Genomic DNA, 25,199 nt, shown 5'->3' on the forward strand with positions numbered 1-25,199 from the left:
ACATCCTGAAGGTCATGGCGATGATAGGGAAGTCACAGAATTGCAATGATATTTATAGAACAGCATCCGAGTGGCGTTTGGCCCCAAAGATCATGGGTTAGATATGTAGGGAAGCAGAAGTGACAGAAGAGAAGAGCAAGAAGTAGCTTCCTGGAAAATGTGCTTGTTCAGAACAAAAAAATATTCCAATCTATTCCTATCCTCCTGTAAATGACCAAACTGTGGTCAATATTTTGTCTGTAAATTGATTAGTTGGCTAAAAGTGAGCCAGTCCACCATTACTCATGCTCACAGTACCTCCAGAGAAATGACACAGGCCGTTTTCTGACTGCTGCAAAACATGGAAAGAAGTGCTGGAAATGGACTTTGAGGCAGTGCTGCATTTACTTGTATTTCTTGTGTGTATCAGTGGGGCAGATAAAAGCATCTCTTCTGATGAGTATTGTCTGGTAGTGCCAGCCTGGTCAGGTGACATTGCCTCTCCCACAGTCTCCTCTTCCGCATGATCTCTTCTGTTCTTGTCTGCCTGCTTATTCAAGGTCTGGATCTCTTCCAGTGGCATCGCTCTCTTTCCCTCTCTCTCTGTCTCTCTCTCTACTCATCTTCACCTAAATTGTCTCATCACATCATTCTCCTTTTTCCAATAATGACCTCTTTCGCTATATGAAGCCCATCTGACAGATGCAGACGTGACCTTAAATACCCCGATATGACTTTGCATTCCCACATTTCATTGACAAACAGCAGGTAAATCAATGGTAGTCTGTGGCCTCTAGTATAGGCGGCAGGGACAGGGAGCCCTCTTGGGAGTCTGTTGCTGCATTTCAATTTTTTTTTTTTTACACAAGGACAAGTCTGAAGAAAAGATGTCAGGTTGTATAGCTGATCACAGCCCCAGCCTCTGAGCTGCTGTGTTGATTGATTTTAGTGCAGAATATTCTGCAGGTAAAAAATGATTTTTAATCAAGCAAACATGAGCATATGTTGTAAATGCATGCGGGATATTGCAGCAATAGTCTGTGTGTATCCTCACTCACACGTCTCAGTAGACTGTAATGGGTACGCTGCCCCCCCAGGGCCGCACACATCATAGAAAGCTGGCTTGTGTTGTGTGCCGGTGGCTCAGTGTCTCCTCACATCCAGACATCCATAGCTCAAACAGTTCACCAGGAAGCTGCGACAGCTGAGGTGGAAATTCAACAGCTCCAGGGTTGACAAGGAAGAAAGGAAGGTTGCTTACATCACAGGGCTTATGTTGTTGTATCAACTCTGTCAATATCGTTTTTTCTTCCCAACTTTTGGGTGACACTCAAGCACTCTTCTTTGTCATGCCGCCTTTGTTTCCCACAAGAGAAATGTCTCTTTTAACTTTCACAGAAAGGTAAGTGTCCAGGGTTAGGAGTAAAGAACCACCCTGTGAGGCTGGGAGGATTTGTTCTACTGATAAGGACACTTGAGCAGGGTCTCCGTGGATTTCTCCCGGTGTCCTACACTGAACGACCTTCTAAACTTTCCTTTTTTCAGCTCCTTTCAACTTTCAATTTGGGGAGTTTGTTTAGGTTGCAGGGATGCAGGGAGCATCCGTGAGTATCACGATTGTCATTGTCCCCGGAGGGAGTCCTTGAGAGCTTCCAAGGACACGGGTGTATCTTGGCCGGCTGACAGCTTGTCAATTACCACCACTTCACCAAACTGCCAGGGGCACAGAGATATCTCGCCCCGACAACAGATCTGCACAGATATGAACTGTATGTCTCAGTTGCTGACGCCACCTGTTGGCCTGCTTCCTGTGCTCTGACGCAGCGGCTGAAACTGTCTGCCTCGCTTTACCTCCCTCACAAACAAACATGTTTCGCTGATCCAAGTCACTTGAAGCCAAATAGCATTAAAGTCTGCTTATATATAGAAATGTTGACCCAAATTTGAGTCTACATCTTACTACAGAAAATATGATTACCCTTCAAACAGAATGGGCTCATCAAACATGACTCATGTTATTTAAAGCATCTCATTACCATAGAGAGTGAAGGTGTCAGATATGGTTACCTAGTTCTGCTGTATGTGTGACACATAATGTATGCATATCCGCCATGCGTACATGGTGGGACCTGTTACTTCTGTACATGTCTCTTTGCCTTTTTATGATGTTATTGGAGATGGTGAAGGACACGCAAAAGGTACACGGGTGCATCGGCTCATTCAGCACAAACTCATTCAGCTCATGCAAAACGCTCTACAGGCTGTGCAATCAATATATGTTGGCACACAAGTGTTTTACAGTACAGACGTGGGTAGACTGCAGATGCACTCACACGTGCTGCCATTTCTCCAGCATTCTACGCTATCTGTCCATCTGTCTTTGCCACAGTTTGCTTCATGCATCCAACTCCTGCCTGCGCCACTCTCTCTACATGCCTGTGTGTGTGATTTCCACTGGGGAACACAATCATGAAAATCACCTCTCTGCAGTCATCCATAAAAAGAACTGCACATCCTTCGCTTTACCCCATGCCCATAAAAAACTATTAAGACTTGGAAACCCTGCGGTACTTAACAGAGTTCTGCTAGTTTGGCTTCCTGTATAATCTACCAAATTACAGCCTTCATTTATAGACCTCCTGTTGGTAGGTTAGTTAAATTACCCACAGGAGCTACTAAGCAGTAATTACAACTTTTTACATCTTAGCATCGTTAGTGGTTTATAATTGTTCGTCACAGGCCACAGAAATCCATTGTAGTTGTGAGCAGAGATACTTTGCCAAACTCACAGCGTGCTGTATGTTCTCTTCCAGTACTCTCTCATATTTCTCAGAAATGGCTTCATTGTTCTCTTGTACATCACTTCAGCTTTATCTCCCGCCGGCAGAGGAGCAGCTGAGGTTCTCCAGTCTTTTTCAGACCTGCAGTCTGCAGAGAAACATTACAGCACACTCCCTGTTTTTCCATTCACATGCTGTTCGTTGCCAGAGCTGCTGTAGACACTGGGACCGGGCAGGAACGTCCCTCGGACCAATTACCTGATTAGCTTTCGGAGCACACAGCACAGCCAAGGCTAGCCAGCTACAACACACACGGAGGCTGAGTCCATGTAGCGCTCCCTGCCCACTGAAACACACACATGCAGATACATGAGCATGTCAACAAGGGCAAAGCAGCCACCAAAGCACAGAGCTACATGCTCCTGCTTAGCTGCACATACATACATGAGTGATGTGCTTGTCACACAGAAACACACACACAGTAACGCTTGTACTCACGCGCACACACACTCATTTTATCCATACATTACTGCCAATATACTGCAGTGCACTAATGACTTTCTCGCTTCTCTGCAGCAGCTGTCCTGGAGTCAGCCTCTGCTGCTCCTGCTGGCTTTAAGTGGTCAAACAGAGTTCATTCTCCATCATGCCAGCACACACAAACATGTGCTCATCGCTCCACATCAGCTTCAGGGAGACAGTTATTCCCTACAGCTGTAATAAAATAACACATGCCAAAAGTAGCTTTTGGTATTCTGTAGGAAAACATCATTTCTTTTCACATTACCTTTATATTTTTACCTGGTGTGCTGTTAAGTTGATTGTTATGGACGTGTGCCTGAGCTGGCAAAGCGTGGAGCTAGGATATAACTGATTAGTCATGACATGATTAGCGCATTCAATGCTGAATTCCCATCGTGCGTTTGACAGATTATCTCTACCCTCAGCACCTGTTACTGTGACTCCCTGTGTGTTTTCCTTCTCTTCCACCTTCTGCCGTACTCTTCTGTCATCAGTCCAATTGGGAGTCAGTCGTATGAACAATTTCAGTACCTCCTTTGATGAATCATCTTACAGTATAAATAACTTTCTCATTACTTTACCTTTCACATCCTCTTTAATTACTCTCCAATGATAACCAGATTGTCAAGTTATTAATATTTAGGGACTGTTCTGGGGTGTGACTTTCTTCTTTTTGTTATTGTTGGTTTTATCTTGACCCTTTCTGATGCTACAAATATTTTTCCTTGAGCTTCCTGGAGTGACTGGGGGAAAATGCATCCCTCTCCCTCCACCATGAATTTTTTGTGATATTCACACCAAGTGTAGGTATCGGAGCCGATGAAACGAGCAAACAGCACAGGAGTGAGAGTTATCACTAAAACAAACAGCTGATTTCTTAAGCGAAATGCAAATCCTCCTTACAAATTGTTTCATCATCACACAAGCTGTGTTACGTATATCAGCAGAGTATGGGTGCATGACAGCCACCTGTCCTGCCACACAAACCCAACTAAATGTAATAAGCCTACACATCACACACACTCCACATCACAGCGCAAACACAGCCGGCATTAGTAACGTGCATGATGACTGTTCTCCCAAATAAACTATATACAACAGAGGCAGCAGCCGGAATGATATCGGTTACTGTCGACGGTCGATGTAATTTGATTTTACAGACTGACCCTGTAATGTTTGAAAGTTAGAATTAAAAAGTTGAAGCTGGAGCTGAGAAACACTTGGTTTTTAATTATTAACACACCTGCAGGAGCACCGAATTTAATGTTTTAACTGGACCTCGTAGTGCAAACGTTTTATTTTTTGGCACAATTTTAAACGAGACATGTAGAGTAAAGTGATTTTGAAGACATATCTCTATTAGAAGTTTAGATTTGGTTGTTTCCTGACAGAAGCATTCGTCATGCAAAATGTGTTCAAGGATCTTTGGCTTTGATAAATGATGTAATTTTTGCAACTTTCAAGAAAACATGCCTTTTTTAAATCCACTTGCAGGTTTTAGGGCTCAGATGGCATTTTTTTAGAAATTATTTTTATTGATGATAATGTATTTCAACATGAACATACAAAGCCCAACAAAAATCCCTACCAAAACCCAACCCAACACTCACACACATGCGGAAGAGGGATCTTAACACCTATAATCAACATGATTATCAGACACAGCCCATCACGGATCAAAGTATGCAGGAACAAGAAAACAATAAAGGATAAAGGGAAAACATCCAGATGCACTCATTGAGTCCAGATATTGCACAAGCGAATCCCAAGATTATTCCCATTTATATTTACATTTTGGATGATTTTCCACGTGAATAACCGAAACAAGTTCACACAGCCAGTTTCTGAAGCGGATTTGGTGTCTTCCAGTCTTTGAAAATGAGTTTTTTGGCCCATCGAAGGAGCTGTCTGTATGTATCATGGAAGTGTTTAAGTGTCCTTTGAACATCCAAAAAGAACCATGTCCCTGTCAGGAGAGCGTCCTCTGATAAACCCCAGAAAACCCCCCCCCCAGATTGCATTTAAAATACATACAAAACACAACCATTTACAGCTGTGTGTCCCTCTCATGAGCCAAAATAAGAGTCCCTCCCCAGTGCTTAACAAATTATCTGACATGCCTCCCTCATTTTGCACCACCCCCTTCTCCCCTATAAATAATGAACAGTCCCTTACCCGTAATTATCACTTATCTCCCAGTGGAAAAGAAATGATAACGTCTTTTTCGTAATTTTAGTAATAGAACTATTCCTGACACTAAAATCAGTCAGTCTGTTCCTCTCTACATCTGTCTGTTCTTCCATCAGGCCCAGTATCTCAGAAGCTGTTCAGTGGATTTCTTAGAACATCAGGGACTGGTCTGTGTTCTTGCCTCATGACATGATTTTTAAAAATTTACAGACTGACCAAAGGCTGTGTGTAGTATTTGTTTACTTGTTTGTCCTTGTGTCTTGACAGACTGATCTGATTTTCTGAAGGAGCTTGCCAACATACTTGTTTCTAATTGACACAGAAGGGAAGCGCTCCGATCTTTGGGGACGTAGTTTTGTCTTGTTGTCTCGGCTTCCTGTTTTTTAGGATATCGACACTTGGTGTAGCAAATTCCTGAAACTAAGGTTAAGAAGCTTATCTCACCACGTTAGCTTTCCTCTCACATACCCTCCCTTGATGGTGAAGTACAAAACAAGACTCGCAATGCTTGTATGGATTGATTGTCTTTCTCCACTTCAGCTTGGTGGATACTCCACTGGCCGCACTCTCTCACTCCTTTTGTAGTGCCACTCTCCTCTAACTGCTCTCTGCTTTACTCTGCTCCTGTAGGAGTTGATGACCAAATTGATAACTGAGACTCCCGACCATCCAATCCCTTTTCTCATTGATCACCTGCAGACCAAGCAAGACAGCCCCGGCAAGCTGCACAGAGCTCTCTCTGGCTCCGCAGCACTGTGGGCGCAGAGCTCCCCAGGTCAGTACATACAGATGCAAGCATGCAAAATGCACACACACATACATGCAGAATGAGGCTTATTTCTTTGTACACACTCCCTCCCACAATACACACAGTATATATGACACATATAGGCTCGGAGAGAGACAACAGAGCGTGAAGAGTAAACTTGGCCTGCATTTATATTTTCTAGAATTTGCATAACAGGGCTTTCTGAGCAGAAATTGTGACTATCTCTCCCAACAGAGAGCAAAAACCCTCGAAGGGAGAACAGCAACTATGAGAAGCCATGGCAAATTCACCCAAAGAAACCGAAAAAGTCCAAGAGCGACCTGGCTGTTTCGAGCATCTCTCCTCCTTCACCAGAATCCAAGTCTTGTAAGTTCCCTTTTTGTACTCATCAGCAAAGTTTTCCACCCTCTGAATATTTTTTGGAATTACGTTGATTGCATACACACACACACACACACAGACACACACAGACACACATATTCCACTTTAAAATATGAAGCCGCACAGTTTTGATACCTGTTGTATCAGTTGTATCCCAATTACACGCTCCATTGACTTTAATCTTCATTTTTAATTTGATATAATTATATCTAATTAAAGTTAGTCACAGTGTATAGTCCGGCGTCCTCCTTCCAGCCTCCCACAGCCCTGCAGACGAGTTCATTATAAAGTGCCACTCTCTGCATACTTGCCGCTGCGCTGCTACACACTCCGGAGATGAATTGTTCACAAAGTTCTCGCATTAATGCAGATGAGAAGATATTTCCGGGGCGCTAACTTTTCTTAGTTTTAATGAATTACCGCAGCTATGATGTTCGAATGAAGTATGACGCTTGAGACAATGAGGCTAGGTCAAATATGGAGCGAGCAGACTACTTCAATAATTTAACATTGTGCTCTGTCATTGCCAGACCAAGTCTATTTCAGGCTGCGGTCTGAGCATTTCTCACAATCAAGAGGAAACGGGTGTCGGGATGAGTGCACAAAGTGAGCGAAAGAAAACAAGTGAGAGGGAGAGGCGACACTCGGCACATCGAGGTGTACTTAAGTTTGGAGTGTTATGAGAGTAAGAAGCCTTCAAAGCTACATTTAAAGTCAAAGCATATAAAAAATACATGCATAGGTGTTTTGGTGTGCAGAGCTCATGAAAAATTGAAATCAAAAGAACTGCCGCTCATCATTATTGCACAGTGTAGCGAGAACACAACAGCCGTCATAAATATACGCACAGAGGTCGATGTTTCTTTCTGTGTACACTTTGGCGAAGGGTGAATGCACTTTGGTCTCACTTCTACCTGACTGATGCTTTAATGAGAGGCCTCAGTGGGAATCAAATCGTTAACCCTTAATCTAGCCTATTAAGATCCAGCACAGCCCTTCGCAGCCGCAGCACAACACACACAGGGAGGACAGAAAGAGCGGAAGTAATGAACAAGATTTTTTTTCCTCCAGTCTGCGTTTGGCAGAGACATTTGCTCTGTGTTTATGGTTGTTACAATGCCAAGCAGCTTAGTCAGAGTAAACAAGGGTAGAGGATGGCAGATTGTAGCAGCAGTGCTGTCAAATATTCGCGTTTACTTACTCGCGTGTGTAAACAGGAGGGTGATGCTTGCTCTCTGCACCTGTCACCATGTATGTGTTTCATTCAAACACGCATGAAATGATCCTAAAATCCCTCTCCTTTATATCCCGGTTAACATGTCTGTTCAGGCAGCGAGCAGTGGACAACCAGTACATTTGTTTGGCAGCTCTTCATACCCCACTGGTTTTTCATGTTAATTCAAATCCAGTCATGTTGGAGCTTAAGAACGTTAGATATGGATGAACTACAAGGAATCCCTCCCCTTTCAAAGGAAAATCACTCTTTCCTTTTTATAAATGTCTAACAGTTAATAAATTAACCATCACATACAGTAGATGCTGAGGGACGCTGCGAGAGGACGTGGGCAGGCTGTCAGTACAGTATGTGGATCATTTCCTGTTCCTGTTTCGACTTATTTTGAATGTTAATCAAAGAGACTGACAGACACTGTCCCCTGGCCTGCGTCCAGTGAGCTCTGTGCTGCTGGAAGAGACATGTTGACTTTACTGCCAGTGTTTCCGTTTCACTCCATCCTGGAGTAATTTCTGTTTTTTTTCCTTTTTTTTTGCACTTATCCTTTATTTTCTATTTCAGTCACATGTTATCATATGGCAGTGAACAAACAAACATGATACATCACATAACAAATGGAAGCTTTGCACGGACACTTCTTATTCAGATTCTGTTCACAGGCATCCAAGCAGCCTCATTCTAGCTAACATGCTGTCACCCGTATGTTTAATCAGGGACTTAAATTCCAGCAGGGAGACTCTGGAGGATAAAGAAAGGAAGGTCAGGACCTACATGCACTTATACCCAATCACAGCTGTATACATGGCTCCAATTAGATGTGGATGGTACCAGTCGATTTCTTCTCCACTGGGGTTCATGAGACATTATGTCCTTAATCAGTCTCATCAGCTGTACTATTACAGGTGTCTATTTAATGTTGTAAACACCGGTCCTTATGTGGAGGTTGGCTGTTATGCTTTCCATCAGATATACACTACACAGTCTCCCAGTATAAAGCATGCTGGTTCTAGAGGAAGATCTATCCCCATGATTTGCTTGATCTCTGCAGGCCTTTCCCAAACCATCCCCTACACCCTTTCCCTATCCACTTTGACTCCTTTTTTGCCATCACACCGAGTGCCATCCCAAACTAACTAGTGAGCAGTGGAAGTGAGTTATAAAACCCCCCGACAGCGAGCCTGCACCGATGCCGCCTTATTGACCACGTACAACTCTGCATTGTGTTCGTCATGGAAGACGCTCCGTGCAAATAAAGTTCTGTGACTACCCTTACAAACGTAAACTGCTCAAACTAAGAGACATTTATAGACGTTAACATCTTAAAGCTTACATTGTATAAAGGCTAAAATATATCCTTCTCTATTTTCTAGAAAGCAGTCGTCTTCATTTGATTGTAGTGCTGTATATTTACAAGAACTGTTACAAAAACCAAGCAGCTTTAAAACATCATAGTGGAAAGCCAAAAGATGTTTACCAGGAAAAAAAAAAGAAAAATGTTTTCAAAGAAGCTTATGAGAATGTTTTATTTTAATGTATATCAATTTGTCAATTTATTTATTTATAAAACATAATATACAACAAATAGAATGAACAATAGCAGCACATACAGGTTAAATATAAGTGCTGCAAATACATACAAACAATATGAAATGGGAGAAAGTTTTATATTTACGACAGTTCCTCTTTCTGCTGCAGAAAGAGAAGTGTGTCCCAAAGCTTGCTGCTGTGTTTACCCCCTACAAAGTAATGTAGGGAGCTTCATTCAGCTGCGAAGGTGACTACAAACGCAGTGACAGCACGACGGAGTGGGAGTGGGTAGGGTCTGGTTTTACAAAGGCCCTGACGAATGTCACTCTAATATTTATCCAATTTGGGACATTCCCAAAAAATGTGGGTACGGTCGCCAATCTTCCCACATTGCCTCACAACTCAAGGTGCTGCTGAGGAATCTTAAATTCTCTCCTTTTAGTTTCCTTTTAAACTCCCTCCAGGTAGAGCTGCTTGTTTGCTTGTGGTCTTCACGACATGACATTTCATCTGCGGTAATAATTATTTATTTATAACTCCCATTTCTGTTTCGTTTCCATGGTGTTTCCTGTTACATTCTGTTGAAGTCCTCTGCATAAGTGGGTCATCAGATTCTTTTTCATCACTCCCTCCATAGTCAACAGGAAGATAAAGATATAGTTAAATTAGACGCTACTTAACATATCTGCATGTGTCTGTACGGAGTGTCTTATTTGAAGAAATCCAAAAGATTCCATCCCTTTATCCGCCCAAAGTCTGGAGCCATTACCTGCTGCTCTGCTTCATATCTGACTGCACCACTGTGTCCATAAACCTGCGCCCAATCAGGTGTTCAGCATCAAAAACTGTGATGGTGGAGTTCATGGCAACCTGATTCTTGGCTGTATCGCAGATCAGCCTCTTAGAGTCTGTGAAGGCCGCGTAGCTCGTGTGGTCCTGTTGCCCTGCCCTGTTCTGATTTATTTATCTGTGATGCTTTTAAGAGGATCTGATTTTAAAAAAAAATCATGTTTGTGTTTCTATCCAGTGCCACGGTCCATTGAGTACCCATCCTGGGACTGGAGGGAGAGCCGGGACTTTGACGAGCTTAACCACATCCTGCAGGAGAGCAAGAAGCTGGGCAAGGCCCTGGAGAGTCTGTCACGCAGTGAGTGGCCGTAGCTCGGCGAATTGCACGCTCACACCACACTGAGCAGTGTTTAATACATCTTAACATATACAACTTAAGCGTAGCCCTTTCTGTAAATGTCACTGTAAATCCTGACAGGAAACCGGATTGAGCAGCTAATCTTACAAGCCCGCCACTAAGCTCAGACGCAGTCTAAGCTCGGATTTTGAACTGTATTAGATACTTCTCTGTGCTTTAAAGCATTTTCTTCTCTCTGCAGGCATTGCCATCTCCGATGAGCTCGACCAGGTAGATAACAACTAGACTGGAGTCTTTATACACTCACATATACAGTACACTGGCAGTACAGCGATGTGTCACTGATCACTCTGCAGCACTGCTCATGCTACATCAAATGAAAGCCATGTTTCTTAACTTTCACTCGGCTGACAGAGCAGCACAGCTCTGTTTCTGACGATGAACTGCCGTCTCATGGGAGTGATATGCGAGAGTGATACTTCAGTGAACATGTCCTCCGTCTCCCTCTCCCTCGCTGCTTCACTGTGCATCTTACACGCAAAGCTCTGTCTGAGCTCCGTCTTTGTCCTCGCCTGGCCCCAATTCTCTCCCAAGCACAATAGTGCAGCGGCTGCCCAGGCTGGAGATGCACAGAGCGATTTGGAAATGATGGGTCTGGATGAGAAACGCCACATATGTTTTGACAGGGACTTCACTTTTTACTCAGTGCAGCAGTTGCATGTCCAACGTCCTTGGCTCTCAGCCCAGAGATTTTCCTTCTTGCTCTGCGGGACGGGACAGTGAATGAATACTAAACACCTGTTCTGATCATGCAGAGACAATGGCATTTGATGCTATCCTGGATTTAGTCAAAGACAAGCAGACACATCTTTGAGCGGGGTTGTAAATGTGTGCTGGCTGGCTTTGGGAGCAGATTGGGAGGGAGACATCTCAGACAGTACTGTGGTGCTTTTTGATTTTATTTTGGCTTTTGTGAAGAGCAGTCTTAGTTATAATTTAAATACATTGTAGTTAAAAGTTCATGGTGTTAGATGAAGTTTTATAGCAGTATTTTTAAAGATAAATCTGCGTCTTCGTCCTTCTGTCTGCCCTCTTCAGTGTTGTTTTGTCTCTTATTATTTCTATATTGCTCTTTTAGAACTTAGGAGGCTATAACTCAGTGCTGCGCCCGCGGGTGGTGGGGGAGTGGATTGGTCGGGAAGACGAGGACGCAGACCCACTGGCTTCTGAGATGCTGCAACCCCCCATCCCTCGGGCTAAAACCGAAGTGTGCTGGAGTGGAGACAGCAGCCCTGCTGGGAGGTTGGTGATTGGCATTATAAGTATGTGCAGTCATAGATATGTGTGTGTGTGTGCGTGTGTGAATCATTTGAATGGAGAAAAAAAAAGAAGTTTAAAACTTGGAGAAAGTTCACAAAGCTATTGTTGGCTCTTTAAAAATGAGGAGGTAGACTTCTAACTGTGGCTCCTGCTGCCTGAGGAATGCCCATCTGAATGGGGTTGATAATCCCATTTCAAAGGCGCGATTAAACATGCTTGCCATGATACTGCTTCAACCCAATTTCGAATTAAAGCTAACCTCATTTCTGTGCGCTCAAGGCCAAAGGAATTTTGTGCTTGTTATTTTAAAAATGGCCCGCTTTTGACAATATATTTGCGTCATGCGTTAAACTCTTAAATTGGTTGTCACCCTCTCAGGAAGCTTTTTTCACCCTCTGTTTTTTCATTCATGTGTTAGCAAAACTATCAAAGTTTCAAATAGCCTGGCACCTTTTGGGCATCCCTGCCAGATGTTACTGTTTCTGTGTGTGTGCGTGCGTGCGTGCTTGTCTGTGTCACGTGCACTGCAGATACTGATGTGACTAATTAGAGGAGGATCGGATATAAGACCATAAATCATGCGCGGGCCTGAGCTGACATACACACTGTGTTAATCTCATTAGGTTACTGTATGGGTGGATTATAGGGAGAAATCACTTAGTTTGAAGTCTGAGCTGGGAGATAGGGGTGTGTGTGTGGGCTCACTGATGAGCTCCACTCTGTGTGTGTTTGTAAATGAGATGGTTTCGTGTTTACCTATGAAGAGAAACTTGTGCAGCTGTCTGTTTGGGGTGCTGCAGCGTCCCAAAATATTCACAACCCCTTGTTAACTGTAGGAGTGTTTGGCTCATCTGATGGATCATTTATATCAACTCTTAATTGCATTTACTGGGAACTTGCTCCCACTTCGGATCCTGTTTAGGGATTGAGATCACTTTCATATCCTCTGAGCTGTTTCCCAGCCAAGCCACAAAGTCAAAAATAGGGAGATCAGAAAACATAAATACATTTGTTTTTTGTCTCTGCAGGCCGGAAAGGTGTGTGGCAAAGATACTGCATGAGGTAAAAGGGACAGATACATTCTAGCAGCAAAACAATGTGAGGTTTGTCATTGTACTTTGGCTGGCAATTTTGCCCACGTTGCGAATAAATGTCTGGGTAGAAATCAGAACAGAAGATGCTCCTGTAACTCCAGACTTTGCCTGAGAATCATCACTTTTTCTCCAGTATCACAATAAACCAGTGATAGTTGTAGATAAATCTATAACTGCATTGCAAACAAGCCCCGCTAATAGGTATTTTGGCATACTGTTAATGGTGCCAGTTTGTTTAAATGAAAAAAAATATGGGCTAAAAATTGGAGGAAGTCTGAGTTTAGTAATTACCAGGTCTGGATAAGTATGAAAAAAGGAAAAGAGAACATGAAAAGAAAAGTGCGGGCAAGAGTGAGTTTGATGTCATGGAAAGCAAGGCAAGAAGTATGGCAGGCAACTGAACACACACTCCTACGCAGAGCTGCCTCTACTGCTGTACGTCACTGATTGCAAACAGCTCTGCCACGGTTGCCTTATAAGTGTTTCAAATCCAGACACGCACGACCAAACTAGTTTGAAAGAAAATGCAGCAATATCTTTGAATTGCATAGTTATGTACACTCACCCGCTACTTCATTATGTGTACCTGTTCACCTGCTCACCAAAATTTGCCAATAGAGGACTGGAAAAACATTCCATCCTGCCTTGTATCAACGGTTCAGGCTGGTGGTGGTGGTGTAATGGTGTGGGGGATATTTTCTTAGCACACTTTGGGCCCCTTAGTACCAACTGAGCATGGTTTAAACACCACAGCCTACCTGAGTATTGTTGCTGACCGTGTCCATCCCTTTATGACCACAGTGTACCCATCTTCTGATGGCTACTTCCAGCAGGATAACGCACCATGTCACAAAGCTCAGATCATCTCAAACTGGTTTCTTGAACATGACAATGAGGTCACTGTACTCCAATGGCCTCCACAGTCACCAGATCTCAATCCAATAGAGCACCTTTGGGATGTGGTGGAACGGGAGATTCACATCATGGATGTGCAGCTGACAAATCTGCAGCAACTGTGTGATGCTATCATGTTAATATGGACCAAAGTCTCTGAGGAATGTTTCCAGCTGTTTCCAGACAGTTAACAGTTGGATTTGACTTGAAAAACTTCTAGCTATTCGTACTCGGATGTCAAATATGGTTTGAAAAATCTACAGAGAAGTTAGGAAAGTCAAATCTGGAAAAGCATGGAATATTGAAAAGTAAAATGTGTAGGAACCCTGGTGCTGTTGTCTCGATTTTGTCTAAGGCATAGCATCTTAACCAGTGAATTTAAGATCCAGTTAAAAGTAAGATTTGTTTTGGTTAATTTGCATCAGAAAAACTCAAAATAACTCTGAGCAAGTGGAAAATTGGCAGCGCAGACCAGCACTGCCTGCTTTTAAAATCCCATCTGAGCCTTAGTAGGCCATCCCCTCTGATACTCGTACATTTTCTGACTAGAGTCCCCACATTTTCTCATGTAGCTGACCTTATTTGTCAAACCAGTCCATCTTCCCCCTCTTACTTTGGTAAGTTTACTTGTTTTCATTTTCAGACTCCTCGCTCCTGTCCCTCATTCCAGCCCACCTGTCACTGAGGACCGTAAGGAGAGCTGACAGTCGGTGGTGGCGGCTCTCTGTATGATTGGCTGCAAAGTCTAGATGGATAAGTGCAAGGGGCACATGGGAAATCAGATGCAACTGTGGCAGAAGTATATTCAAGGAAATGGCTTATTTTGACAGAGTCTGTCCTGTGCAATGGGGCTCCCTTATCCCACGTCTGTCAGTGCCATAAACTCCTCTCTCTTCTTAGCCTCCTGTTTTATTTTTCTCTTATATACAGTACCTTCTCTCAACACCAACAGATTCTGATCTCTTATTGTACATTATATTAACAGGGAAAGGTCATGATGGCCAGCGACACCTGCTTTGATTTTGTGTTGATATTTATCATTTTTAATGTTGCACCAGCTGAGGTTGGGAAAAATTGCTGACACTGGTGAAGCTGCCAGCAAGCGTAGCGAGCCGGAGATTTCCATAGGAGATACGAGCCAATAATATGGTGCGACATGTAAAAGTAATAAAACAAACACCTTCGTTCTCTCTATTTTTCTTCCTTATATTACTTCCCTGCTTTTAATATAACATTTGTCGTCCTCAGCTTACTCTCTCTGCGACACTGCGTGCCTTCCAGTTTAAAATGTTTGTTTACAAATGTAGGACACCTTTTTCCCCAAAGCCTGTGGTTAAATAAAAGAAGAAAACAGTTGTCCAGACTCACACCGGCCACTTTGCCTTCCCCGTGTTAGCAGATCTAATTATCACAGACATGCCATACAGACAGGCGGAAGAAGTATCTGTCATTGTATGACCCTTCCTCATTATCTGTAAATAGAAGTCATTAAACTGAGATTAGCATCAGATTAATACTCTTCCGCTCGTCTAATCCACGCCCTCAGTCTGGGGGATGTGGAAATTAATTTCTCCGATATAGAGGTAATTCAGAATCTGGCTTTTGTAATTGTATCAGAAGCTTTAATTCTATAGGAAAGAGATGTTATTTGTAATTTTTCAGCCGTCCTCCAGTGTTCCAGGTAACACTGTGTCTCCTGAGAAATGAGTAAAGCTGTTGGGAAAAGAAATGTGAAGAGAAGCATTTGATTTCTTTCTATTCATGTATTGATTTTAATTTGAAAACAGCCCGGGAGGCAGCCTGGGGACTGTAAAGCTTATATAGTGCTGTGAGTGCAGCGGCGAGGTGTGACGCAAATGAATAATGCAGAGAAATAGTTTCCATAGCTGCGTCCTGTTGCTTATGTTTATGAACGCCTACAGTGCAGTATGTATTGTAAATGTTGGCATGGGAAAAGCAGAATTCTTGTTTTTTATAAGTGAATCAGACTTACATAACTTTATATTTCTGCTTTTCCCTGTGCTTTCCTTCACTGACTATAAGATTAAATCAGTAACTAAATCCTCCCCTTGTGTATCACCCTTCCATCTTTGTTCAATACTCTTAACTTAAAAACTACATGAGACATTTGAACACCTCATATCCTTCTACATGCTGTAAAACCTCCTCAGCTCAGACCTTCTTTTTTCCCACTGTTGCTCACCTCACAGCAATTATCCCTTCTTATCTTCTCCCTGTGAACCGTTTATAGCAAGGTGTTCTGCACCTGTGTGGCACTTGAAATGATTGTATGTTATTTTGTCCCTAACAACCGTGGAAGAGCTGCCAAATGCAACAAGTGGGGAAGCACGCTTTAAATGGAGTCACACATTTGCCCACCACCGAGGGAAATGCAACATTTTATCCTGCGTAGATACGAGCCTGACAGAAACCCATGAGAGGCATGTTTTATAATAACCCTGCCCCTATAGTAATTATACTATAGGAGCGCAGTTATTATAAAACATGCCAGTTTTGCAGCTATATTTCTCAGTAGCTGAAAGCATGTTATTGCTGATGATGATTCAGACTCATATCACATTCAACTTTCATGTTCTTTATAAAGGTTAGAGGCTGTGTGTGGAAAATAACCAGCAACAACTGATGTATGTTAAAGGTATATTATGCAGAAAGTGTCGGCTGCTGTTTGTAAACAGCATCACAAGTGAGAGCCAGCCCCAGATTTGCTATGTTTGCATTTTTTCTGTGCTTTGTCCGCATAGTGTGGCACCTGGTTGCCACTTTTTATTAACATCCTGACCTCATCGATGAGCTATGCCCAGGAATATCCCGCACATACACTTCTAGTGGGTCACAAGTGATGATTATAAAGGACTAAGTTTGTATGTAGAGTCTGTACGTACATTTTTTTTTTTTGTGAAATTCCTGCATAGTTTATCTTCAAGCAGAATTTTGAGGCACTTATACTTTACTTGAGTGTGTCCATTTTATGCTACTTTATACTTCACAACATTTCAGGGACAAATATTGTATTTTTTACCCCACTTTATTTATTTTAAAACTTTAGTTACTAATTACTTTGCAAATTTAGATTACTGATACAAAATATAAATGAAATTATGTGTTAAGAGGCCAGTGTGTCAGATTTAGGGGGATATATTGGCTGAAATTGAATCTAATATAATTTCAATCAGGAGAGACTCTCTCTCTCTCTTTGTTTGTTAAACTAATATTTATTTACTTGTTCACATAAGAATAAAAAAAATTAAACAGTTTTTGTCGATTCGACCCCAACAAGATGATATATTTTTAAGGAGGGTAATGAATCAATAGTGGAATAGAAAAGCCCCACTGGGGTCTAGACAAAGGTGGTGGTAGAGATGATGATGTGGAGAGGAATAGGCATTTGTTGAGCTTGTCCTAGACTCTGGATACGATGGCTGGAGGTGAACGGGGTGGAGGAGGGCGCAACAGTTCTGCCTTAAATGACAGCTGACGGCAGCAGAGGAGAGCAGATTTAAAATTCTGCTGTAGCATCCTGATTGGCTGATAGAGATTGTGGCGAAGTTTGATTGGATAGCTAATTTGAGGCAGCGGTGAGAGTAGGAGGGAGAGAGTTATGAATGGATGAGCACAGAGAAAATCTTTCTGATTGAACTTATGCTGAGCTTCATAAGTATGTTCTCTTTAATATATATTCACCTGAAACTAGGAGTCACTGTGTTTTTGTCACCTTAGAATGAACTGTTTATATCTACATACAGAGTGGGTCCTCTTCCACAGAGTCCGCCATGTTGTCCCTACAGTAGCCCAGAATGGACAAACCAGACACTAGCTCCAGATAGGACCATTTGCGTTTTGGATTCAGCCACTGTAATTCTCTGACATGCTTGGCACATGGGGAAATCATCACTTGGTTGCAATCTGCAACCTCACCACTAGATGCCACTGAATCCTACGCACTAGAACTTTAAGTTACCCAGCAGTGTGTAGAATGATTAACATTAGCTCCACGTTTATTAGCTGCGTCATTAAAGTGACGTGCACATGAATACATCAATAATTATAATGAAATATATAATATACCTGTCTCTGAAATGGACCGTTCTCGAGTACTTTTACTTTTTGTACTTTAAGTATATTTCAATGGTAACACTTTTGTCCTGCTTCAGTAAGATTTTGAATGCAGGACTTTTTATTTTACATTATATTATTGCTTCTTTAACATAGGTAAAATATGACTGATAGGATGTGATTGTGAATACTTCTTCCACCTCTGGTTAATATGTGTCAGTAAATAGTTATCCAGTGGGAAAGTCTTTTATCTCCTCCTCACCTCTTCTGTTTGCCTCCTCAGCTTGAAGATGGAAACAAAGAGCAAAGGGCTAAAGGAGCAGCAGCAGCATCACAAGAAGCTCCTGGCGGCCATGTTGTCCCAGGACTCCTTTGATTCAGTCCATAGCCCCGCCCCCTCTGTCGCAGAAGAAGAGATGGAGGACGAGGACGACGCCATGGAGCTTCTGGGTAATGTCACAAATTTTGTATATACACTACTTTTCATGTGCACAGACACAAATTGTAAATATGTACACTTGGTTGTTCAGTGCAGTCCATTTAATCAGCATGACGTGCTCTCATGTGTCGTTACATTCTGTTGAATTCTGCTAATTAAATGCTGTTGATCATAATACAAGGCTGCTTCTGAGCCACAGTGGCTGCAGGTGTACAACTCTTCGCTGTGTGTATCCACAAATGTGCGAGACATCCGCTTTCCCCCAAATCCCGCATTCAACAAGAACAGCTTGCTGTGTTTACCTTGTGTGAGTGTGTGTGTGTGTGATAAATCATAGTTGAACATTTCACGTTTAATGAGTCTCTTTGCAGAGCTCGTTAGGGTTTCCACTGTCTTTCATAAACTTTGATCATGTAAGTTTTCTCCCCCAAAAAAAATCAATCTGTTCTGATATTCAGGAGTCCAAGTGTATTTCAGTGACTTAGTGGGTGAAGCTTTGAGGTAACATCAGACAAACCTCTGAAATGAAAGGATCAAGAAGATATAGGAACTTTATTTAGCTGCAGTATGTAGAAAGGACAGTTGACAGAAACATCTTCAGTAGATAAACACTTCAACAGCATTATAAAACACCTACAGTACCTGCACGTGTTTTGTTGACCTTGTTCTTCATGCAACATTGAATAGTTTCCTTTTTATGTATTCCAATTGATAACTGGTCAAAGATGTCAGACTGTCCACCGGCTTCAATAGTAGACGGAGAAAATATCAAAAGTATTTAAGGTAAATATCAGGTTTTAGTGTCTTCTTGTTAGATGCACCACTCAAAGCGGTGAGCGGGTCCTCTTCCATGGAGTCCACCATGTTGTTTCTACAGTGGCCTACAATGGACAAATCAAACACTAGCTCTAGACAGAAGTTCGCTTTTTCCCATATTTTGCATTTTTTGCATCAGCCACCGTAGTTGTCCTATATGCTTGGCAGTTGGCACACAAGAGAAGTTTAATTTCTGCAGCCTCACTGCTAGATCCCACTAAATCCTACACACTGGACCTTTAAGTGTGTTTAGTTAAAAATATACCGTGCAGGATTTCCCTAAAAAAACAGTGCTTATACAGAAGCAATCCATCTCAGTTATCACGTACGACCCACTGAAATGTGTGGCGGTGTGTTCTTCTGCAGAGACTCTGCCCTCTGTCCGTAATTTCTTATTTTTCTTCTTATCTCCTGTGCTTGGGATGTTAAAGGGTGTGTATCCCACAGCTCTCAGGTGAGGTCAGGGCTTTAGATAAAGGTAGCAATCAGGGGTTAGACCACAAGCAGCAGGCACACAAAACAACACAAATATAGCAATACTCCAAACAAGAGTGAATCTGGGGCTGGCTTATGCATTTGTTGGTGAGTGCAATGGTAAATGGACTGCACTGCATTCTAGTCTTCCAACCACTCAAAGTGCTTTGACACTACACACACACACACACAGTCATACACTGGTGCCACCTGCTACTTAGCTAACATTCACACACACTGGCTCACCGATGGAACAGCCATAGGGGTTCAGTATCTTGCCCAAGGATACTTGGACATGCAGACTCGAGGAGCTAGGGATCAAATCGCCAATCTTCCGCTTAGTGGACTCCGTCTAACTCTGAGCCACAGTCACCCCAGCGTGTCTGCAAACAGTAACCAACAATCCTGCATAGTACACCTCCTTCTTTTCCATAGGAACAACTAAACTGTTGCTTATATTATTAGTAGTACAATAACTGTCTTTGGTTGCATACTCAAAAGCACAATGTTCAAACAGCTTCTCTGCAAGTTGTGGAAAAGCATGTCGGTAGAAGTGGAAAAGCACTTACCTAGAGAGGAGCAGATACTGCATTTGGTGAAAAGTGAACAATTGGAAATGAAAGTGATGGAAATTAAATATAAGAGATAGCTGAGAAGGGAGGAAATGGTTACATGTATGCAGACCTGTAGAGACGTCCTTCCTGTATGTAGTGTCAGGAGAGCTGGATGAGCAGAGCAGCAGTCAGTTTATGTTCTGCACTGAAGAGCACTTAGCAGTAGCTGTTAAAGGAAACTATGCTTCCTGTTTACACAGACTGGCCAGATGCTCTCAGCCACTGAGTCTAGGTATTCACTCTGACAACTCAAGAATCACAAAGTAGCTCCTTTCATTTACTTTTTGTGTGTTCTCGTGTGTGTGTGTGTGTGTGTTCACGTTCCTTCATGTCATGCCATCATGTGCTGACTTAAGATGAATGAGTGGGTGACAAAGGAGCATCTGATGTGGGGTCTTGTTTTGGCTTCATCAAGTGGTGCTTGTCACCGTGTCTGTGCAGACAGAGGATCTCATGGCTCACGCTAAATTGATTTTTTTGTCTGAAATACTTTGTGTGGTAACGCACTCCCTCTGTTCCTCCGTCACTTGTTCTTCCTCTCTGTCTCTGCTGTGTGTGGTAATCTTTACCTGCAGGGGTGATTCTCTGGAGTAAAGAAGCTTATCCCTGCATTGTGACACGACGGTAAAGGGAGGCCACACACACACACAGGCAAACACATAACAGTATACAGCACACACTTCATTATTCAGAAGATTTATTGTACTGGTAGCTCTTTTAAAGAATCCATCAGACTTGTTTGACAGCCGTATCATATACTGGGAAAGTCAGACTTCCTGCCAGTATAAGTCAACGTAAAGTCACTGAGCTTCCTCTACGCTAGCTAACAAACGCCTGACATACAGCACTTCTTTGAGGAATAGCAGTCTTTTTCTAATGTCTCTGTGTCTACAACGTGGGCCCCAATTATGTGGTGCTCCAGTGCTTCAGTGTCTCCCCAGTCTCTTCAGAGCCGCTGCTCTGTGATGACACACAGGCTACGTATGTCATTGATCTCTGCTCTTCTGTCACAGCACTGAGGCGCTGCTTGTTAGCAGGATCTTTTCATCTGGGCCATCCAGAGGTTCACGTTTCTTTATTGATGTGCGGCGGAGGGGCCAACAGGTCGCACTGACTGGGTTCTTATTCACAAAGCTACAGATTTTTTTTATAAAGTGCCCTTTTTAAGTGAATGAAATATCAAAACCATATGACCGTGAACTGTATAAGATAATGGATGTAGCTACTTTGATGTCACTCATTGGTTTGTGGACTCTGGTTATGAAGGTTCGAATTTGCCATCCTGTTTTTTTGGAGCCAGAAGTGACCATTTTTGGGTGTGAGGGTGGAGCTGTATACACTGGGGCCATGCCTCGCAGACAGCCTGTCACTCAAGTTGCCCTGCCCTCGATAATGCATAACTTTAAGCTTTAAAGGATAGCTATGGCATTTTTCAACCTGGGCCCTGTTTTCACATGTAAATTGATCAGAGACTGATGTGAACAGCAATTTTTGAGTATCCAGTATCCAGTATCGAGGTAGCTGGCAGCGGCCATCTCGTGACATCTCGTGATATTTCAGAAAGACACCTGCTTAAGGAGGCAATAACAAACACACCGGGTCAAGTGAAAGGTAAAGAGACACTTCAGACACTTACAATCTGAGCCACTTTGTGTTGGAAATAACCACTTTTAAAGGACATATACAGTGACGATGGTCAATTGCCCCAGGTGCTTCTATTACAGCCTGTTGCGCTGTCATTGTATGTCCGTTAAAAGTGGTTATGTTTGACACAGAGTGGCTGAGATTGTGAATACCTGAAGTAGGGTCCAGGTTGAAAAATTCCAAAGTTGTCCTTTAACAAATGTAAACAGGTGAGTTATACAAAAATTAAGCCCCGCCCCTCCCCGTGCAGTTGTCATAATTGTTGAAATTAGCTGTAGAGACCAAAACCGTTTTTTTTTTTTTATCAGGCTCTAAACATGTTAATTTCTGCTGTAATGCTGGGCACTTTAACATGTGGGTCTATGGGCTTCTGGAGCCAGCCTCTATTGGCCATTCAAGGAACTGCAGTTTATGGCACTTTGGTACTGGCTTCATTTCTCAGCCTTGCTGATGACGAGTTACCAAAGCTGAAAATTACGTTTTAAAATTGCTTTTGAAAACAATGCTTTGATTGTTTCTCTTTGTCATTTGCTTATCAATTAATCAACTAATTATTATTTGAGCATTAGCACAGACATCAGATTAACTAAGATCACCTGCATTCACGCTCTGCCACAAGATCTACATGTTTTAAATTTGTCTCTGCTCCAGTGCTACAAGACGAAGTCTGTACTCTGTTCTGTTGAATTTTATAGCAGGCTCACTATTTGTCACTATGAGACAGTGTTAAATTTATGAATGAAGTGATTTATTCCTACATTTAATGTAGACCGTAATTAAATTTATTTATACTTACCTGTACCCCATGTTCTCCTCTCTGATAAGGGGAAGGAATCTGGAGAAAACACAAGTAAACACAGAGTTTTCTTTTCCATTATACAGTATCAGCTGAGCACAGTGGTGACCCAGGACAGCAGTATATAATGGTGATAAATACAGCCATAAAGCAGGATGTTGATGGTGTGTGATGGCCCTTCTTGATCATAACTCGAGGCGCATTCCCACCCAGTGGCTTTTACACCGTGGTCCTGGGCAGTAACTCAAAGGAAATAATACAGCGAGGTCATCTCTGATTCTCTGTCCAGGCCTGGTGCTCTCTGCAGGGACCGCCGCCACTGTGTTGACTGTCACTCCGAGTGGGCTGCCTCACTGTGGTAGAGTTGATTAAAGTGATGCTAACATGCAGCATGTGGCGGCCTGGTGGGCTCGGAGAAATGAATGACCCTCAGGAGGATCTCTGAGCCTCATTTAGAAAGAGGGTCTTGGCACAAACTCTGTGGCCATGACCAAATGCATGCCAAAGATGACAGATGATCTTTGGCAGGAATGGTGATCATGTGATAGTATATTGATCCCTGAAGGACTATTTATCTCTTTCCTTGCTGCTGTCCACATGAAGGTTAAAACATATGGTCAGCTGCTCAGCAGCACGCCTGGAGCTGGTAGGGATTCAATGACTTACTCAAGGACTCTACAGCAGGCGGGGTGCTCACTGTCTAATAGGTCAGACTTGGAGATCTGTGGATTTAAATGCTCTGCTCTAAAACTGTAGGATGTATCAAAAGCTTGAGCACTATAGCTGCAATTGTACAGTTATCTTGAGGAAAATTTCCACGCACAGGATTGTGTTTGTAATTCCGTGTAACACTGTAAACACCTCACTCCTTTTTTAAGCATCCTTATCTCTTAATTTTGATTTACCAATTGATAACATACTCAACGGGCTATATAGTGCATCGCACATGTGAAGTTATTCCCCCATATGGCTTCTCACCTGCAGCAGTACAGTCACTACAGCAGCAGACATTCTCGGAGGCATGTGATCTTGTCAAGCATTTGCTTAGGGTGACCTCTAGTGGCTAAAATATGGTATTACAACTGCTGTGTTTAAAGCCTGTTTGGAAGTATAGAGCCAGGTGAAAAGTGTTTAATAACAGCTCTATTATTGGTTGGGCTGTCCCAAATACGTTTTTTTTTTTTTTTTTTTTTGCCTTTGGAGCTTTGGTGGTCACTTACAGTGAATATTTACCCCTTCAGCCGGGGTTGTGAGGCGCAGAAGCACAGAAACAGTGTACTAGCTCCAACAAATATAAGATTTGAGATATATATTTAGAAGATTCATATTTATTTACATTTTCTTTATTGTCATTTCTCGACGATTAATTTTTTAAAATTTAATAATCTGTAGTTTTAATTTTTATTGTTCTGTGATGAACAGAAAAACAGCATCAAATGTGATACATCATATGGCCATATAAATCTGTAAAAATAGGGTACAAGTACTAAAGACAGTGCTGAGACAAACCGACTAAAAGAAAATTAACAATACTGAAAAAAAAAAAAAAAATTAAATAAAAATAATTAGATAATCATTGGCTCGTGAAATAACTGAGTGTCACATGACACATTTCTAACTATTTTTTAAGGATTTGAGCCAGTATTTTGGGTACAGCCCCACTTTTTAGAGCAGATACTCCACTTACTTCAGCTGAGGGCCAATTTTGCAAAATAACAGCAGGCCAGGGGCCAGTTTGAGGCATTTGCGGACATTCAGTGCTTAGCCCAGGCGTTCTGGAGGATCCCAAAAAACTCTGGCACCTTTTTTACTCTCATAGTGCAAAAAAATTCCCAGTGTAAAAATGGTCAGTGGGCCACCTGGCATCCTATTGCGAGCCACATTTGGCCCACAGGCCGTAAATTGAGTATCACTGATTTAGAGTGTCAGATGAGTATTTGAATTAAAGTAAACTGCCAGACAAGTACGCATAGGTGTTAATACTTTACACCAGTGGTTACCAACTGGTGGTTCATGGTCCAAAAGTAACTCAAGAATGTGTTAAGTTTTTAAAAAACAGCTTTTATTTTGAAATGCAGTGAATTTCTAACACAGGTTTTATTTTAAAGAGCTGTGAAGAATTTAGCAAAGTTGACTATCAAACACAATTTAAACTTTTCCCCTTTAAACCAAAGGCACTCTCATTCACTTTCATATACCTACAAATATCTTCACATCTTTTTCTTCACACATATGCAGTGTTTGGTATACTGCAGTCTTGTGCTGTAAGATTCTGATTAAAGACACTCGTCTCAAAGAAACATACAGTGCACATCAGTTGTTGTTGTTGTATTATCAGCTAAGCAGAGCTTCCTTCATCACACCTGCTAATTGGCATCCTTGTTGTGCTGAATACGAGTGTACAGAGAAATCCACACCACTCAAATGAGAGCAATTACATTAGCACAAAATGAGCAGGTCCCATGGTGTGTGGGTGTATGGCAAGCCGTTTAAACATTTAATCAC

The 25,199-nt window shown here is 42.3% G+C and overlaps 1 protein-coding gene across 2 annotated transcripts in view; it reads left to right on the top strand.

Annotated features, from left to right (window-relative positions):
- c20h8orf34 (chromosome 20 C8orf34 homolog) overlaps positions 1 to 25,199 on the top strand; it is an 86,166-nt gene that overhangs the window by 14,144 nt on the left and 46,823 nt on the right. The window contains exons 2-7 of one of the 2 annotated variants that reach the window (XM_078162721.1): positions 6,171 to 6,246; positions 6,475 to 6,606; positions 10,410 to 10,529; positions 10,771 to 10,799; positions 11,668 to 11,831; positions 18,195 to 18,361. In XM_078162721.1, coding sequence (XP_078018847.1) covers positions 6,171 to 6,246; positions 6,475 to 6,606; positions 10,410 to 10,529; positions 10,771 to 10,799; positions 11,668 to 11,831; positions 18,195 to 18,361 — 688 coding nt within the window. Of the gene's footprint in view, positions 1 to 6,101; positions 6,247 to 6,474; positions 6,607 to 10,409; positions 10,530 to 10,770; positions 10,800 to 11,667; positions 11,832 to 18,194; positions 18,362 to 25,199 lie in introns of both variants that reach the window. The other variant, XM_033638138.2, reaches the window with a different exon arrangement.

The sequence above is a fragment of the Epinephelus lanceolatus genome, chromosome 20 (genome assembly GCF_041903045.1).
Source record: "Epinephelus lanceolatus isolate andai-2023 chromosome 20, ASM4190304v1, whole genome shotgun sequence".
Classification (NCBI taxonomy): domain Eukaryota; kingdom Metazoa; phylum Chordata; class Actinopteri; order Perciformes; family Serranidae; genus Epinephelus; species Epinephelus lanceolatus.